At 45.2% G+C, this 17566-nt stretch overlaps 2 protein-coding genes across 3 annotated transcripts in view; one reads left to right on the top strand and one right to left on the bottom strand.

The window, feature by feature from the left end:
• The window catches only part of FBXO32 (F-box protein 32), a 24143-nt gene extending 17817 nt beyond the window's left edge, over positions 1–6326 (top strand). For both annotated transcript variants that reach the window (XM_038163711.1, XM_038163719.1), the window contains 2 exons: positions 433–576; positions 1253–6326. In XM_038163711.1, the coding sequence (XP_038019639.1) occupies positions 433–576; positions 1253–1342 (234 nt within the window). In that variant the 3' untranslated portion in view covers positions 1343–6326. The remainder of the gene's footprint in view (positions 1–432; positions 577–1252) is intronic.
• Positions 5033–17566, bottom strand: part of NTAQ1 (N-terminal glutamine amidase 1) — a 26333-nt gene continuing 13799 nt past the window's right edge. The window contains exon 6 of the mRNA XM_038163744.1: positions 5033–14534. Coding sequence (XP_038019672.1) covers positions 14509–14534 — 26 coding nt within the window. The 3' untranslated portion in view covers positions 5033–14508. The remainder of the gene's footprint in view (positions 14535–17566) is intronic.

Below are 17566 nucleotides of genomic sequence, written 5' to 3'. Positions count from 1 at the left end.
GAAATGGGTGTCTCCCAAGCTGATATGATAAATCACTGTCTCTTAGAGAAAAATACCTCAACTTTTACAGCTGTTAAATGCAACTCTACTTGCTGTGCTGCCTGCCAGAAACAGTGGTCAAAGTAGTATGAGATAGCTCTCAGGGTCTCAGGCTTCCTACAGTGAAGTTGATGAAGGTGGAACAAACCCTCATAATGGTATTGAGTGAGGCTGTTCCCATCAGGAAAACGTTTCTAGCTTTTTCAGCTATAAGTAGACAGTAAGAGCTTCTTACTTTGAAGACTTCTCAGCTTCTTTGAGCTAAGAGCTTTCTCAGTGTTGCAAGGGAACTGTTATGGCACTGGCAACTTTGACATGCGAGGGAGAGAACGTCCTGAGCTGAAGAGAACAAATCAGTTTTTTGACCTGCTATAATTGTATCTTTTCTTTCAGATTCGCAAACGTCTGATCTTATCTGACAAAGGACAGCTGGATTGGAAAAAGATGTACTTCAAGCTCATAAGGTGTTACCCACGGAAGGAGCAGTATGGTGACACACTGCAGCTGTGCAGGCACTGCCACATTCTTTCCTGGAAGGTATGAGGTGCTGGTGGGACAGACTTGATTGGGGCAGGAGCCGTGGGGCATCCAGTGCTTCCTCGGATTACAGCTGGCTTAGGGTGTGGCAGTTCATTTGCCTGCATAGCCAAGTGAATTCTTACATCTCAATTCTCCCTCGGCTATTGAGATGCTTTTTTCTCTGTGCTTCAGAGTTCCCAGCTTTATCTTGAACATGAGTAGTGTCCATTGGGGCCAGAGGGTTGGAAGATGGGCATGTTTTAGGGCTGCCTGCAAGAAATCATTTTAGCACTGCCAGCACCTTCCTCTACCCATTATATGCAAGTGAAGGTCTTGGCAACAGGATTAGCTGGAATGAAAGCTGATGGCTGCAAAACAGCTCAGGACCAAGATCTGCTGAGCACTGTGGTGATATGCAAGGCATGTCTCTAGAGTGAAACTCCAGTAGCTGATGGTAGGCTCTAGCCTCTCTTCCCTCAGAAAAGGGGAACAGAATTAATTGGATTCTTGCTGCTTGTTTTTTTGATGACTTGCCCCTAAGATATTAATTCCAGTTCTGAGCTGACTATTACTCTGGGCTCTGCTCTACCTATTTGCACGTGGGATGTCTGGAAGAGGGGCAGTGCCAAGTTGGCTGGTGCTTTGGCAGCCTTTCTGCAGCCTCTCTAAATGGAATTGTTTTCTCCTTTCCCAGGGTACTGATCACCCCTGCACAGCCAACAACCCAGAGACTTGCTCCACCTCTCTTTCACCACAAGAGTTTATCAACTTGTTCAGGTTCTGAACTTGGGTCAGCGCAGCTTATGCAATTCCTACAGGACACTGTCACAGAGCTTGGACACTCCATTTGTAAATAGTGTAAATATTCATGTTTGCTTGAAGCTCCTGAGTCAAGGAACAAGAGGATCTTGGAGAAGAAAGGTGAAGTTGCTCACTGACAAGCAGCACTTAAGGAATACAGACTTCCATAGGAATGGTGTATAAATACAGCATGTTGTACAGAGTCCCTTTTTTATCATCAGAGTACAAGATACAGGGCAAAAACCTTCATTTTTTGTTTTTAGAAGTTAAAAATGAATTTGCCCCGCATCCATTTGAGAACTCTTTTGCTTTGTTTCTAATAGAGAGAAAGCAATACGAGGCTAGGACTGTTGAACTGTTCTTCCATCTGGTTTTATTTAGCATACATATTTATAAGTATGACATTTTAGAAATATTTATGAAAAATATCCCTGTGACAAGTTTAATAATACTTTTGTGTTTTTAAAAGGACACATTCTGAAATACTTAGGATAGAAATCTAGCCTACTTGCGAGACAGAATCGCAACATACCACTTTCTACCTCCAATAGATTGAGTACCTTTCAAACAAAAATCCAGTCTACAATGTGAACTTTTGTATTTTGTACAATGATTTAAAGGGAAATGTTTGTGATAGTAAGCATCTTTTCTTGTATTAATGCTTACCTCTTTACATTAGTTTTCTTGCTCTACTCAGTGCTTGAATGCCTAGATGATAGGCACCATATGAATACCTAAGAATTTACTCCATCCTCTTTTAATTTGTTGGTTTTATGAAAGACCATGCAAATGTGAAAAGAGAAGACAAAAGGATGAGCATTCTCTATAAGGGAGGAAGTTCTATGATAGGGAAACGAAGGACTGGATTTAATCTCACAAGGTAAATTCTTATCTGCTTCATTAGGTTAATTGCACTCATTGAAATCCTAAGTGAGGTTAGAATCTGTTTTTCAAGCCCATGTTTTCCATCATATACACTGCTCTGTATTCCCACTGCTGTCAAGTGAATTCAGTCATCTTGGAGCTGGTAAAATATAGGGGGAACTGGGCCACTGAATCTCACTAAATGATGCGGTTTTTATTCACTGGAAGACTGGCAGCAAATGTTTTGTTTCAGAGCCCTGGAGCTTAGGGAGTGATTAGTACTTAGCAGTCAGGGCTTGGGTGAGCAAGGGATTTCCAACATACTGATATCTTTGGTTCTTTCTCCATGCCAGGGGCAAGAACCCAAGTACCCTAATCCCTTCTGCTTCCAGTGCTGAGCTGCTTTATGGCATCTTCTGACCCTAACCCAGAGCTAAATTTTCAGTCCTACAGAGTAAGTGGCCACTTCACCATGGCTGTGATCTGGTTCACTGTCTCCTCTGTTGCATACAATGCTTCACTTTTTTCTACAGTGGAGCTTGAAGAATCCAGCTCATACATAGCAGCCTGAAAACCTGCAGTGGAAAGTTTTTGCTGTTTGCTAGTAGATTTCCTGTATAGCACTTTCTCTGTGTATGATGTAAGCAGGATACCTCGCAAGGGTAAATATTTAGTGGGTTGTGTGTGACTGTGTACAAAAATTTTGAGGAAAAGGAGTACTCAGGACAATTCAGGAAGAACTACTTGAGTTAATTATTGTTAAATATGCTGTTCCTTTTTTTACATTTTTATAACTGACTTTGAACACTTTTCTGCAGCTGTTTGTATTTTAAAATGACAGTATTTGCATTTTTGCAAACTAAATCACTTTGCATATTCTTGGAAGAGATGTGAAAAGGGAAAAAAGCTGCCTCTAGATGGAGCAGTGGGAAGAGGGGAAGAAAACGTGGAAAATGCTGTCAAGAACTGCCCTTCTCCAGCCGCCCAACAGCAAATCCTGAGTTTTTGCTGTTCCAGAGAGTTCTGTGAGCCTGCACCACCCTTAGCCATGGCCGAGAGCTTGTCAGTCTCCAGAGATGAGGGGAAAACACATGCAGGATAACAAGATTTATCTTGGTGTTGATGCCCCATTCATCAGTTTGACTGCTGGTGGAAAGCATAAGCCTCCTGATCATACTCATGTCAACTGAAAGTGATTTAAAAACTGCTACCTTGGAAAAACACACTTGTGCTTCTTTGGGGGGTGTTTGTGAGTAAAGGAGACCAGTTTCTGTTTTCCTTCCTGCGTTGATGGCAGTGGGTAGACAAGGCTGGAATCTGGCTTCATGAGTGAGGACATTAAGGAATGAAACTTGCAAGTGAAGTGAGTGAAGCATTGCCACTGAATTGGATAGTCCTGTAGCTCCTTTTTCCAGCAGTGAGAACACCTGTCCCCTTGGCATCTTTTGTTTCCAGCTCTGACTTGGGGTTGGTTTGTTTTGTAGTTTTCCCTCTGCCACCCATGGTGAGCCAACCTGTTGTGATGGGGAGGCAACAGTATTTTGGTATGAAATGCTGCAGCATTCTGCCTACTCTGCATCTGTGCTTAGCACTTACCCTCTGTGAGACTGTGACACTGAGTGAATTTTAAGCTCAGATTTGAATCTGGCCTGCTGCATTCCTTGCATAAGAAGATGGAAATTCTCAACGTTGAGCTGTGATTTGGGAAGGTAGGTCTTGGCTCCAGCCATTGCCTCTGTCAACCCTTCACTGGCCTCCTCTACCCAGAGACCAGGGGTCATACTGACAACAGATTGAATGTGCAACTGAGGCTCCTATTTGTAAAACTTACTTCAATTACTGTGTATTTTATTTCTTAGCACTGTAAGGGTCAAAGTGCTGAAGATTACTTGTTATACATAGACACTTGTCTGTTGCTTGTGTGAGGTCTTGGGATATTGCTGTCAGTGTCCAAACCAGCAGCAAACCAAGCAACTACTGTACAGAACAAAACAGACTAAACAAAAAGAAACAGAATAAGCCTTATTCAGTTACTGCCTCAGTCATTACCCTCCTGCTGCAGCAATTGTCAAAGATGGCCTTGGTCTCTTTGGGGACCCATTGTTTCTTGAGTGGCTGGCACAGGGAGATGTTTGAATGAATTCAATACTCTTGGTTTGTATTTAAAACAAAATGCTGTTGCCTCCAAACACCTTACTCATTTACAAACAAAGCAGTTGGTATTTTAGGGGTGCAAAGGCATCTGCTTGGCTGAGGGTGGCAGAGTAACAAAACTGACAGTGCTATCAGGGGCTTCCAGGCAGGATGGTTTAAGGCTGCTCTCAGGCAAAAAGGACTTCTTTATTTTAAGACAGTTGTGGCAAAGCTGTTGTGAAGGGAAAAACAGACTTGTATTTTGGAAATGGAATATTCTTTTGAAGTGACATTTCACTTTCCAGTTAGTTGATGCATTTCCATTAGATATGCATCAGTTCTTATACTAGGAAAGGAGAGTTTTTCTTTTCTTTGGGGTTTTCTCTTGCCAACATATCCAGGGAAATCTCATTGTCTTTAGAGGATGTATTAACTAGTGCAACAGCATAGAACATGGTGCTGTGAAGAGGAAAAATAGATTCATGCAAGGGAGGAGGCTTAGGAAGAGAGAAATCCTGGAAATCTGTTTCAGCTTTCTAGAAGAGGCCAGTTGTTGACGTGGTGGCCGTTTCAAGAGGCACGATTTCAGCTGTACATACCTTAAGCCATTTATACTAACTATGGTATGCTGAAGTTTGATCATAAAGTGTGTGTACCTCTTCTTACATTTTTGGGTTTTTTTTTTAACTGTGGGAGTTGCTAATTATGTAAAGTGATTAGGAAAATGTGTATTGCTCTGAAGACATTGCTTTGTATGTAAAACTTTAATTGCCACCCTGCCACTTTCTGTATATGGGAATATATTTTATATTGTTTTTCTTTGCCCCAGGTTTTAAACTGTTTGTATTCCCATTTCTGTTTGACTTCAATTACTTTTGGGAAGCTGTCACCTTCTAGAACATACACAGGTACTAAACCAGCTTTTATTGCCCAGAAAATTCCTTGGCCCTTAGTTGCTAGAATTTTATTTAGAGCAGGAACATTTCAGATCCTATTGTGTAGCAAACAGATCAGATGTGCTTCTCACACTGATCTTCTGCTTGGTACAGCAAACCAGCGTTGTCCTCTGCGGTTGTCCTTACAAACGTGTTGCACATTGTCCCTGTAGATCAGCACCTTGCCAAAAAGACTTAGCTTTAAATTAAAATGCCCCTCTTTGTAGCTGGCCTGTTTGCTCAAGCACAGGCCCTGTGGAGCTGATGGCTGATCAGGCTGGTACAGACTAATGCCCTCCTTCAAGGTTTGGGACTCAGGCGTTCTGCTTGTGCTGCTTTCTCAGCTCTTTGCTTGTAGTGATGCCTGGTTCCAGGCTCTGAAGCTGTGGCCAGTCATTCCACACAGCTGTCAGTCTGTGGCTGCTGGGCTCTGAGTCTTTTACCAGCACCTAAATTCTACCCAGTGTCTTCCTCCACTGATTTTGTTGGTAGCAAGTCAGCTTTGCGGGATCTGGCCCTAAGAGAACAAATCCATCTTGTCCTTGACACATGCAGTCTCAAGTATATAGATACTCTTGGCAGCAGAGAAATTCCCTCTCTCTTGACCAAGCGTTGCTGCTTCTCCTCCTGGGAGGGCAACTGAGGGTGGAATTTGCCTTTCTTTAGCCATCCTGTGCTGCACAGAATGCTAACATGTCAGCTACCAAGAGAACATTTTAATTTGAAATAGAAAATATGCTCATCTTTAGGAACTAATCTACAGTAATGATAAATACTTATATATGGAAGAGAGCGTGTGTTCTGTTTTATTTTTCCTTGAAGTTTTAACTAGAGATGATATGAAGTGAAAGGCATCCCTTATATAAGACTTCTGTTTAATATTATTGTGTGGTTAAAATCCTTCCATTATAAATTTGCACACTTTTTTCCTCTTTCCTTGCATGTTCAACTGATTTTTATAGCTGTTCTGTGCAGACAGTATTTTTGTAAAACATTTTTGACACTGAATTGCAATAAATGTTCAAACAATGTGAACCACAGAGTTGGTTGTCTCATTGCTTCCAAGGTGGTGACCTTATCAGCCTTGAGCTCCTGATGACTGTAAGCAAAGACTCTTCTGCAGGAACATCCAGAACTTGGCTCGTTGTCACAGCAGAACATCCCAGAGAGAGCTATTGCTTCATCATATCTCGCAGGGAAATGAGCCCTGGCTTCCAACAGAACCCGTGCTCACAGGGAGCCTTGTGCTCATGAATCTGTACTTGCCCACAGCACAGGAGTGATTGCTGCCCCAAAAGAGATCACCAGTGCTCACACTGATCCAACTCATGGCTTATAAAATATTGGGGTTTTTTCTACTCATATTGCCTGAGTGATTATTTTTTTAATCTTTTTTGGGGATGGGGAACGATTGCATCTTGTTAGTGTCAGGACTGCAAGCAGTCTGACCCAGGCTCTTGCTCAGAGGGAATGTGAGTAGGAGCCCACTGAAGTGACTCCTAATAAATTGGGGGAAAGCAGTTGAGAAGGCAAATGAAACGTGCCTCTGGTTGGAACAGAAGTTATTATCATAAAACAGGATTACTTGCCTCATGAAAGCTATGCCAGCTATGGAAATAAGCACAAAATGCAGATGCTTTGTTTTCAGTCTCATTTGCACTGTCATATAAGGTATGCTTGAGTGGTTTCCTACCTCTCTGTAGTTACGCTGTGACTCGGATCTGCAGTTAGAGGGTTGCACCCCCAGACACAAGTCTCTGGAAACACAGTATGGGACAAGATCACAAAGCCTTTTAAACAAGAGAAAGCTCTTGTTAAGACATATTTCTTATTCAAAAAAGAATTTAAATAGCAAGCTCTACTTATTTTAATAAACTAAATGTGCAAAGACTAAATCCTTTAAGGGGAATACTGGACCTTACAGGAGTATGTTGGGCCCCATTTTCACGTTACTGCTGCTACCACCTCCACCCTTTTAAGTGCAATCAGGGATAGAGGGAGAGGCATCCTGGAACATGGATGAGGGTCTGCCTTGATCAATGGTAACGAGTCACCCTGTACACTTCCTTGGAGTGCCCTCACTGTCTGTCTTAGAGCCTAATAAAAGAAGCACGGTTCGGCCAAAAAACATTTTGAAAACCTCTCACACAATGAATATTAAAATTGTGACTCTGCTTTGCCCCACCTTTCCCTAATCCTCATTTCTGCTTCTCTGCTTTACAGGGGTGAACCCCAGTGAGCCAAGTAGGGGATTGCTTTATTTTTGACAAAACCTGAGCTGTTCCTGTGATCAAAACTGCAGAAATTGGAAAGAGCTGTTTTCCAAAAGGCTCTATAAATAACTCATGTGGGTTCAAAGGCCTTCCCTAAGCTGGAAGGACACCAGTTCACTCCTCACCATTCTTGATGCACAGTATACTGCACTTTTTAGTTGAAAACAAGCAAATGTCTTTTTAATATGTTTTCCTTGGATAATTTCAGTTCTGTTCAGAACAGACCTTGAACACAGACAGCAGCACACACAGGTTTGCAGCTGAGGTGCCAGGTCCATTCCAGAGCTCCTGCTGGTGCTGCTGCTTTCATGCAGTGGCTGGAGGTGGGTGGTGGGACAGGAAAGACACCCACTCCCAGCCTCACAGAATAAATAAACAAACCACCCCATGGGATTTGTGTTTGTAGACAGAGAAACGCAGTCAGTGCAGGAAATGCGAGTTCCTCCTTGTCACAACGCACCAGGAATTTTGACTTATTTTAGCAGGGCTTTTAAGCATTGAGTTAAGCTAATTCTTACCAGCATTTATTTTTATTCTTGAAGTTCATAAACTATGATGTCTCTGTGGGTAATCTTTGATGTGAAAGGTGTGTGTAATCAACTGTAAGCCAAGAAGCTGCCTCACTCCCTGTCTGCACCCTATGCCAAGCTGGGGTGGGTTACAGTTTTGCTTTTTCTTGCTTTCCCTCCACAAGCAAAACTCACTTTTGTGAGGGATTTAGCTCATGTTCCAAGCCAGAAACCTCTTTCTCTCCTTCCTCCCACTCCAGCGTGGCAGCCCAGCTGGTGGGAAGTGTCACAGGAGGCTGCACACCCACGGGGGGCAATTGCCTGGCTCAGCCTGGGGCCAGCCTCCAGCCCAAAAATGATCCAGCCTAAGCTTATGGAGCCCCTCTGGGTCTGGTCATGGCTGCAAGCACTCCAGAGCTGTGCTAGGCTGGGACCAGCACTCTGTGGCCTTGCCTCCCCAGCACGAGCTGCCTCTTGGTACCATGGCCATCACTTTTTTCCCCTGGAGTTTGGGGCACATTTTGTCTACAGGTCTCCCACCAGAAGCTGACCATGGTTTTCAACATTGGTCCTCTCTTAAATTACTTTCTCCCAATCTTTTTATAGCTCTTCGACTGAAGCGGAATTTATTCTTTCTTTTTTTAATATAGCTGGAGGTGTCAATCCAGACAAATATAACTCCTGAGGGGGAATCAACCTGTCCATGCCACAACGCAGCAGGGCCCGTGTTACTGCTGGTATATATAAAGCAACCAGGAGCCTTTTTAAACCTCTGAAACTGAAATTTTTTTTTTTTTGTTACTTATAGCTAATTAAATGGTTCTCATTCAAAAGCACTGTCTCCTGGTGGTAGGTAGAAACCTACAATCTTACTTTTACCACACACTTTTTATATTTAAAGCCTCTATTTTTAACCCAATGGTGGGATTCAGGGTTAATGCTCGTTAGATCTGTGTCTAGACAGTTGTGAAAAACAGGAAATGAATTACATTATAGTACGAAAGGAGAATTTAACCTTTTCTCTCCTCAGTAACACATGTGACTGAGGAAAATATGTTACAGCAGAGTATTTTGGAAAGTTTAAGGAAGTAGAAAAATGAGAAAAAAAAAAAAAAAAAAAAAGCTGGGTTTCCACAGGGCCTCGTGGGAATTATTACACAGAAAATAATCTATAATGTGCCAGACTCTGCCCTCAGCTACACCAGGGCAGTAATTTGTTTCCTCTGGTCCCTGTGGAAAAATTGTATTTTATTATTCCCCACTTATGTTGAACAATCAGAAGAAGGAAAAGCCAAGTTAGCCCATTTCACACACATGCACGAGCACGAGTGGCACTGCAAGAGAGCAGCCACTACACAACATCCTGCAGCACCCTGAGCCAGGCCGAAAGCTTTGTAACACCCCTGGGCACAACAGCACCTTGCACCCCTTGTCCTCGGGCTGCCTAAGCCTTCACGGCATTTTTCAAAGATTTACAAAGTTATTTTTTGGTTTTTTGGATTAGACGCTGAAAAAATGCAACATTCCCTTGCTTGGCCCTTGAGGAAAGTAAGAGCCCAAAGGCTCATTGGCCCCAAGCAGCAGCACAGGGATATTGCTGTGGCTGAGCATGGACAGGGAAAGGCTTAAAAAAATCGCTGTGATGAACCCAGAGCATGAATTAAGGCTGAACCAGTGTGGACGAATGGCCTGCTTGGAAAGAGCTGGAAAGCAGAGGCCAGGCCAGGGTGCTCTTTACCCACTTATTGCCCCCATTCCCTGCAAACTGGCTGCTGTATGGATGCAAAGCACACCACAGTCAAGAGCGGCGCTGCCAGCATCTTCCAGAGTGCTCTGAGTGCTTTCCCTGGCCCCCTCATGTGCCCCCCTTGTGGTTTCTTAACCCTCCCTAGACCCCGGCAGGCTGCAGAAGCATCAAGCAAGTGCCTGCTCCGCTGCAGAAGCGCCGTCCCTCCCCGGATGGCATGTCCCTGCGCCCCTGCCCTGCCCGCTTCTCCCTGAGGCCATCACCAGCCGGACCTGCCGCAGGGACCCTTCTCATCGTGGGCACAGCTCTGCCTCCCTCGTCCATCGCTTTGCTGGAGCCAAATGTTTACGTTCCCTGACATGCTGTCAGCTGGCCAGAAACACGAATATCCCTACAGCAGAGCAACAAAGCCTTCCCAAGGATCCTCCGCGCCGCTCCGCCCGGGCTCTGCCATTCCTGCCCTCCTGGGATCCCCGCCGCCTTTGGTGGCTGCTGAGAGCATGGAGGAGAGGGATTAGTCCTCTCAAGACTATTTATTTGCTTAGTTTTATCATGATTCCTTTTAATTTTGAAGGCACATGAACGTGCTGTGTACAAATCACTGGAATAATACTGTAGTTAATTTTATGGCGTCTTTTGCACCGTCCAAAGTGGAAAAAAAAATACCAACCCAACCAACAAACAACTGTCCCCGCAATGGAGCGATCTAAAAAAAGTTCTTTAAGCAATACAATATTTCCCTGTATAGCTGTCAATGTTTCCACTGCCAGTTTGTCTTCATAGAGGAAACCAAGCTTTGGCACAGCTTATATCAGAAAAAAACATCTTTAAGTGTTCCCAAGGGGGTGTGGGGTAAGGGGGATTATGGAAGTTTAACTCCCTAGAAGAGCTGTAGAACGTTGGCCTAAGGGTCTCAGAAAGGAAAGAGCCTCAATTTCTCCAGATTTACTTGCCCACCTCGTGCCAGGGAGGGAGGGAGTGGAGCAGGAGGCCTTGCAGCATTTGCACCTGACCAGGCAGCAGCGGCCAAGGTGTGGATCCTCCTCAAGAAGAGCCAGCTGCTAAGGGGAGTGGTGAGGAAATAATTCAGTATTGCCCCTTGCTAATGCCAAAGTAAGCTCAGGAGCCAGCACCCACTGCCAAATGAGCTGCTGTGGAAGGAGCTGTCTGTACCTCTGCACCCGGATGCCTGGGCAGGCCCAGGGGCACGTGCATGCACACGGACACACACACAGAGTGAAGCTGCCTTTCAGAAGTCTTGCTCTGCAGTGTAAGGAAGGTCAGTAACTTTCTTGTCAGCAGCAGCTTTGCTTATAGGAGAGGCTTTAGGACATAGGTCATCCTGGGGTGGGGGGTGGGAGGGAGTTTCTGCATTAATCACTAATCTCTTTTCTGTTTTTCTCATTAGTATCTTCTGCTTGATGTCAGTGTAACCTGCTTGACAGTCTACTGCTGCCAGAAATGGTGTTGATTTACAGAAGGGGTGGAAAGCTAAATAGAAGAGGATACAGGTATTCCAAGGATCCTCATTTTGGTGTCTCTTCATGACCACACCTGTCATCCCTGAGGTCTCCTGGCACTGGAAACTGATGGAGAAACCCCAAAGCTCCTCTTGCTGGCCAGGATGGGTTGCTGTAGTACCCTCTCAGGCATCTAGGAAGCCACATTTACCTCAGCCTCTCCTCAGGTTACCACATGAACTGCATGCACTGAGATCTTGCATCCCACTTAATATTTAATCACCCTTTGCCCTCATTTTCTTAAGTGGGCAGTGAAACCCTAGCTAGCCTGTGTGCCCCAGCAGCATGGTATTTTATTACAGAAAACTCAAAACAAAGCTTCCATTTGCTAATCCAGCCATGCCAGTGGCCGTAGCACCGGAGCTCCATGGATCACTCTCCCAGTGGCATTAAGCAGCAGCAAGGAGCAGTTCTAACAGTATTTGGGAGCAGGCTCTTTTCCACTGTGCAGGCCAGGCAGATGACCTTCCTGTGAGACACAACAATGCCAGCTCAGATGAGACCAAGTGTCAGTGAAGATGGTGACACCTCTTTTGGACCCCACACGTGTGCTTCTGTCACGTGTCAGGCTTCAGACTTCCTCAGCACCGGGCAGTCTCCACGGGTGATTTTTTGGACTCCACGTGCTAAGCCAGGGCATTTACTTTTTGAATGACCACAAATAATCCCCGTTTCTGAAGATGTCTGTAAGCCCAGCAAGCATCCTTGCCAGGTTGGATGGGGGTCTGAGCAACCTGGTCTAGTGGAAGGTTGGAAGGTATCCCTCCCGCAGCAGGGGGGTTGGATGATTTAAGGCCCCTTCCAACCCAAACCATTCTATGATTCTGTGATCATGAGGGGGGGTGGTAATGTCCTGCAACCTCCACTGTCTGCATTGCCCCTGCAGGCAGGGAGCAGAGGGGACCCCATGGTCCCTGGCAAGGGCTGGGGACCTGCACCCATGGCCAGGACCAGGCTGAGCCGTTCCACAGCCCTGGATGTCCACAGCAGTTCAAGGCAGTAGGGACACAGAGAACATTGGCAGAAAGGTTCCATCAGGCTCTGTGCCTTGGAAAGGGTGCCCCTGCTCACACAGCACCAGCTCCGAGGAGGCTGGAGCTTTGCCTCTGTGCACGGATCTGAGCTCCATGCACCATGAGAGCATGGAAAGGCTGGCAAGCAGGAGATGCTGGGAATGTGAGTGTGTCTTCTTTGCTGGCAACAAAATCCCTCACTTAGTCTTTCAGATCTCAAAAGCACCTAACCTGGGGTGTTTTATTTAATAATTATCAAGTTAAATGAGACTGACAGTTATGTAAACAATCTACCCTGCAAAGGATCTCTGACAAATATGGCAGGCAGGGCACTGCAATTCTCAGGCCACTGCTGGGAGCAAGGCAGGGGGAGCACCCTGCTGGTGACACCAGCAAGGAGAACAGCTGGACCCCACAGCACTGCTTATTTTGCATCTCAGGACCGAGCGTATCGATCTGATCTCTGTTTACTTCATGGGAACTCCATGGACAATGCATTTGAAAACAACTCCTGGCCGGACACACATCGTAGCATATTAAAAGGTATTTTTAGTACTTCTGGCAAAGCAGACTGAACTCTGCTTTTAGCTGCACTAAGACAACTCCATGGCGTTTGCTGGCAGCCCTGCATATTCGTACCGAGGTAGCAACTGGTAGGGGTTACTTGACTAAATTGTTGCATTTCCTTCATGCAAGACAAAAACACAAAGATAAATACTGGTGGGATTCCTGACTTACAGTGGGCTGTATTTTCTTCCTATTTTCTGCCTGAAAGAAGTTTGAATTGCCGAAGAAACAGCGTCACATAGCAAGGAAAAATTACTCTGAATGTCGCCGCCTCGATTTGTGATGACTTTGTTTTTGTACTGGTATAAATATAACTGCGACCATTTCATACAGCAAAGTGCTCTGGGATGAGTACAGTATAAATAGTGGAACTGATTACACTTGCTATAAACAAGGACTGGCAAGCCTTGCTTCACCCCAGCAGTTAGAACGGTGGAAGCAGTGGGAGCTTTACAGCTAAATGGTTAAATGCCACAGCAGAACATTTTCTCGGGATGGCTCCAAGCGTGGAGCTGGTGTGCTGCCATTTCAGCAGCCAAGCTGAGACGGGGAAGCACGCCACCACAATTGCATACTAAAAAGAAGGGAAGGCTGAGATAACTACCATCTTCTTACTGTGTAGGCTGTTTGAAAAAAAATAACATATAATGATTCCTGCCTTATTGCAGTGTTTGGGTTCCAGATATAGCCTTGCATGGGAAGGCTGGTATGATGCTGAACCAAGCAAAATGAGCATTTCCTGCTTTGAAGTAATATAATGTCAGGAATCCAGCTCACTGGAAACATCCTGCTCATCTTCCAGAGCAGGAAGCAGACATTCGTCACAAGCATCAGGTTAATAATGTCACTTGAGTTGGACATTGTGAGTGGCAGTTCACAGCCCAGGTCCTTAATGCTTATTTTTATGACTATAAAATGGAGCTTGGTACACCTCATGCCCAGGAAGTGGCTTAGCTCGCTCAGAAACTCAGGGACTTGCCAGAGGCCTTAGATAACTAAGTAAGATTTGTTTTAACTGCCCTCAGTATCCAAGGTATTTCCTACTGTAAGTATAAGGAAACATTGAGGATACTTAAACAACCATATTTGTTTATCTTAGGTCAAACTGAAGAGATTTTCCAGAACCACTACTGCAGCTGCATTTAACTTGCTGAAAGGCTGCATTTCTATCAAGTGCTTCACTCTTCTGACTCCATGATCATAAACGAAAAGAGGTGAGCTCCGCCGGGAAGTGCGCACAAACCTGGGCAGATGTCTCCAGACACTCCTTCCTCGCGTGTGCTTCATTAACCTTGGCCTCAACTGGGCCAAGTCCTGCATAAGGAGGAAGCCAGAAGGCAGAAGAAAATCACCGGCATTCTCTCCCTCAAATTTCTGAGAAGGTAATTACCTGAAGAGAGACAGATGTCCGGGCAGGTTTCACCTCGAGAGGAGATGAGATTCTCTAAGCCTGAGAATCCAAAGTGTCATAGGAGGGCAAGCCCACCAAAACTGGAGCCATCTGCTCCGCTCTGTAAGTGATGCTCTGCAGGTCCTCCCCTCCAGCAGTGTGGCTCATGCCAGGTGTGGGGGACAGCCACCACCTGGGTCAGGGACAGTGTCTCAGTAATGGTTCTGCAAGACACCCAGTGCAAGGTAACTGGGACTCTGAAGGGACATGGTGGTATTTTCACACCTCATTCTTACTCCCTGGTACAGTTTTCTCAAGTTACTTAGTCTACAACCCTTGTTTCCTAAAAAGGTAGGGGAAAGAAATGTGAAAAATTAGAAAATTTGGATCAAACTCGTTCTAACAAGGAAAACCTGACCAACCAGAGATGGCCACTTTACAGCAGAAGCTTGGAGAGCAATGGTGCTTCAGAGCATGCATGAGGCTCTGGCTGGACAATGAGGGTATGAGAAGAGGAGGCCACACATGTCAGAATGCCCTGACTAAGGCTCTCATCCTGGAATTTGATTCATACAAATGCACCCTATTGCCCCTTTGTTTCCTGAATAGCCCAGATCAGATTGCAGCATCCCCAGGTATCTAAATGTAAACTGAGAGCAAACCGATTGGTCTGACACCCTGTTTTGGTAGGAACTGCGGCTGCTGACCAGGTGCCCCAAACTGGCACATGGTGTGATGATGCTGCCATACAGCCCCTGGTGTGCACTGACATTACAGGCTCAGGCAGTCGAGGGCAAGACCTCAGCCTTCAGCCACAACCTTGCGAGATACAAATCACCTCTGCAATGCTGCCAGAATGACTCATTTCTAACTGGAACAGCTACTGGCAGGGCTGTGTGCAGGGGACCACCTCTGTCCGTGTCCCAGCCTGCACTTCCACTGAATGCTGACTGCTCTCTCTGCTGGCCAACCAAGAAATGGGATTTTCTCAAGACAGACCTGGTCACATACAAGTTTGCAAAAATGCACTGACCAAACAAATGTGTGCCAGGAAAAATATGTCTATTTTTCTAAAGCCACAAACAGCTGAATAAAAGAGAGAATATAGTTTATTTATCAAATAAGCTATATTCTTAGGTAAAAAGCAGCAGCAAAGAAGAGAAAAAGGCAGGAGAGATGTGGGTGTTCCATCTTGTGCTGCAGCTCACTGCTGCAATAGCCTGCTAGAGATGGGAGGAACCACCTGAGAGATGGGATATGCCCCCATTATAAGGCTATCAGAGTCTCACCCTTTGATGTCTAGAAATAAAAGTCTTGGAGAATTTCCAGTGATCAACAGAATACAGAAGTTGGGAGACCATGGGATTGTAACTGACCTGAGAGCAGGAGGGTTTCTCCTTGCTTTCTTCAATACCTTACTCAAGGATCACCTAGTCCAAAAAGCCACCACTTAGGGGCTCTAAGCTCATAAAACCTGTAATACCTGGGCAAAATAAAGACATCACTATGGAAAAGGACAAGGTAAAGAAGGCTGAAAGAGAATGGGAAGCTAAGATGCACTAGGATATCATTGTACTGAAAGTGCATAAGCAGCACATCTGTCCTGGACACAGTGGGAAAGCACCTGGACACAGGAGAGATTAAAAGTTTCAAGGGCTATGGACAGCATGGAGTATAAGTGAGCACAGGCTGATACTGTTGTGCCAGTGCACCCCAGACAATCAGCCATCAATGCTTTCCTGTTTTTCCCTGTCTCTCAGTGGCATGAGCCCTGTGCCCCTGCATCAAGGAGTGAGGCTCTCCCTCAGCACCACTTCAGCGGGGTGGCTGCACCTGAGGAGCAGCAGTTGTGCTCTGCCATACAATGTACCCCACACATGTACTGTGGTATGAACTTGATTGAATCTTAGGTGTTTAAATACACCACTGGTCACAGAGCTGACAATTAGTGATGTCTGGCAATGAAGTTGCCTCCTTGCCATCAAATTTACAGTGGAAGTTCTTTGTTTGTATTTCTGCAGGTACATGGCAAAGTGGCTCTCAGCAAACTGCTCTTCTGTCTGCAGCTTAGTAGGGAAACCACACTGGTGGGGCCACCTCATGCATCAAATATGGGTTGACAGCAGAGGTTAAATACAGCAAGTTCCACAAAATAGTCAGAACTATTTGACTAACTCCAGTCTGGGTTACCTGGAGAAAGGACCAAAGAGGGGAAGGAAGTCACTTAGTCCCTCTGATGGGACACTAGGACTAATCAGCACCAGAAAAGAACAGGTTTCCGATAATTACAGTGAAGTGAGTAGCTTTTCTTTGTATTTTGGGGCCTAAATGAGCACTTGATGGATTCCTGAATTCTTTCCTTCTGATACCATGCCCACCTGAAAGGTGATGAAATGCCCCCAGACTTGATGGACTAGAGAGACAGCACCACACTATCACCATCTTCAGCACTGAATTAAATAATTCTCTGGCTTCTACTGATCCCTCTGGAATGACAACTTTTTACAAGAGCCACACAAAGGTGGTTAATTATAGAAAAGCTATAATCACACACACCCAGCCTGCTACATGTAAAATTAAGCACCTGTTCAGAATCACTACAGAGAAAAAGGACGAACTCTTCACATGGTTTTGTTTTTTTTTAACTTGCATATTCTGAATAATGGTTATGACTGTTCTTTACAGCCTTGATACTGAAACCAGATTAAACCAGGCAGACTCTTGTGTCTTGACCCCCACTCAAGGGAGTGTGTCACAGATTTCATGCACCGGAAACCAGCTGAGGTTAAATCAAATGACATACTCAAGTAGGGAGGGATGAGAACCTCATGTTCTGTAACAACTTAAAGGGCCTGTTGAGCAATGCACAGGAACTCTGTGTCTATGAGACTCAACCACTTGAAGGGTAAAAAGTGCTTAACACAACCCGTTCATCTGAAACGTGGATCTTTGCATTCTCACTTCTGCTGTGTCTAACCCAGCGCACTGGCAGCTACAGGAGCAGGCAAACTGCTGCTGCTCTGCACTGTCACAACCAGCCTTAACATCACTCACAGCCAGTAAGCACCAACATCTTCATTCCCTCAGACTGTGCCTGCTACATCAGCATCAAGCAGAAAGAGCTGCTATTTCATCTAAACACGGATACATCAGACCTTTTACAGGAGGATCTGGTTAAATCCAGCTGTCCCCTCTCAGGAGGGTTCGTGCACCAGTTTATCAGGACTCCCGAGTTCCATCTCAGTTTCTTCTGGTG

Source organism: Motacilla alba, chromosome 2, assembly GCF_015832195.1.
Source record: "Motacilla alba alba isolate MOTALB_02 chromosome 2, Motacilla_alba_V1.0_pri, whole genome shotgun sequence".
Lineage (NCBI taxonomy): Eukaryota > Metazoa > Chordata > Aves > Passeriformes > Motacillidae > Motacilla > Motacilla alba.
This window is presented reverse-complemented; position numbering and strand designations above follow the sequence as displayed.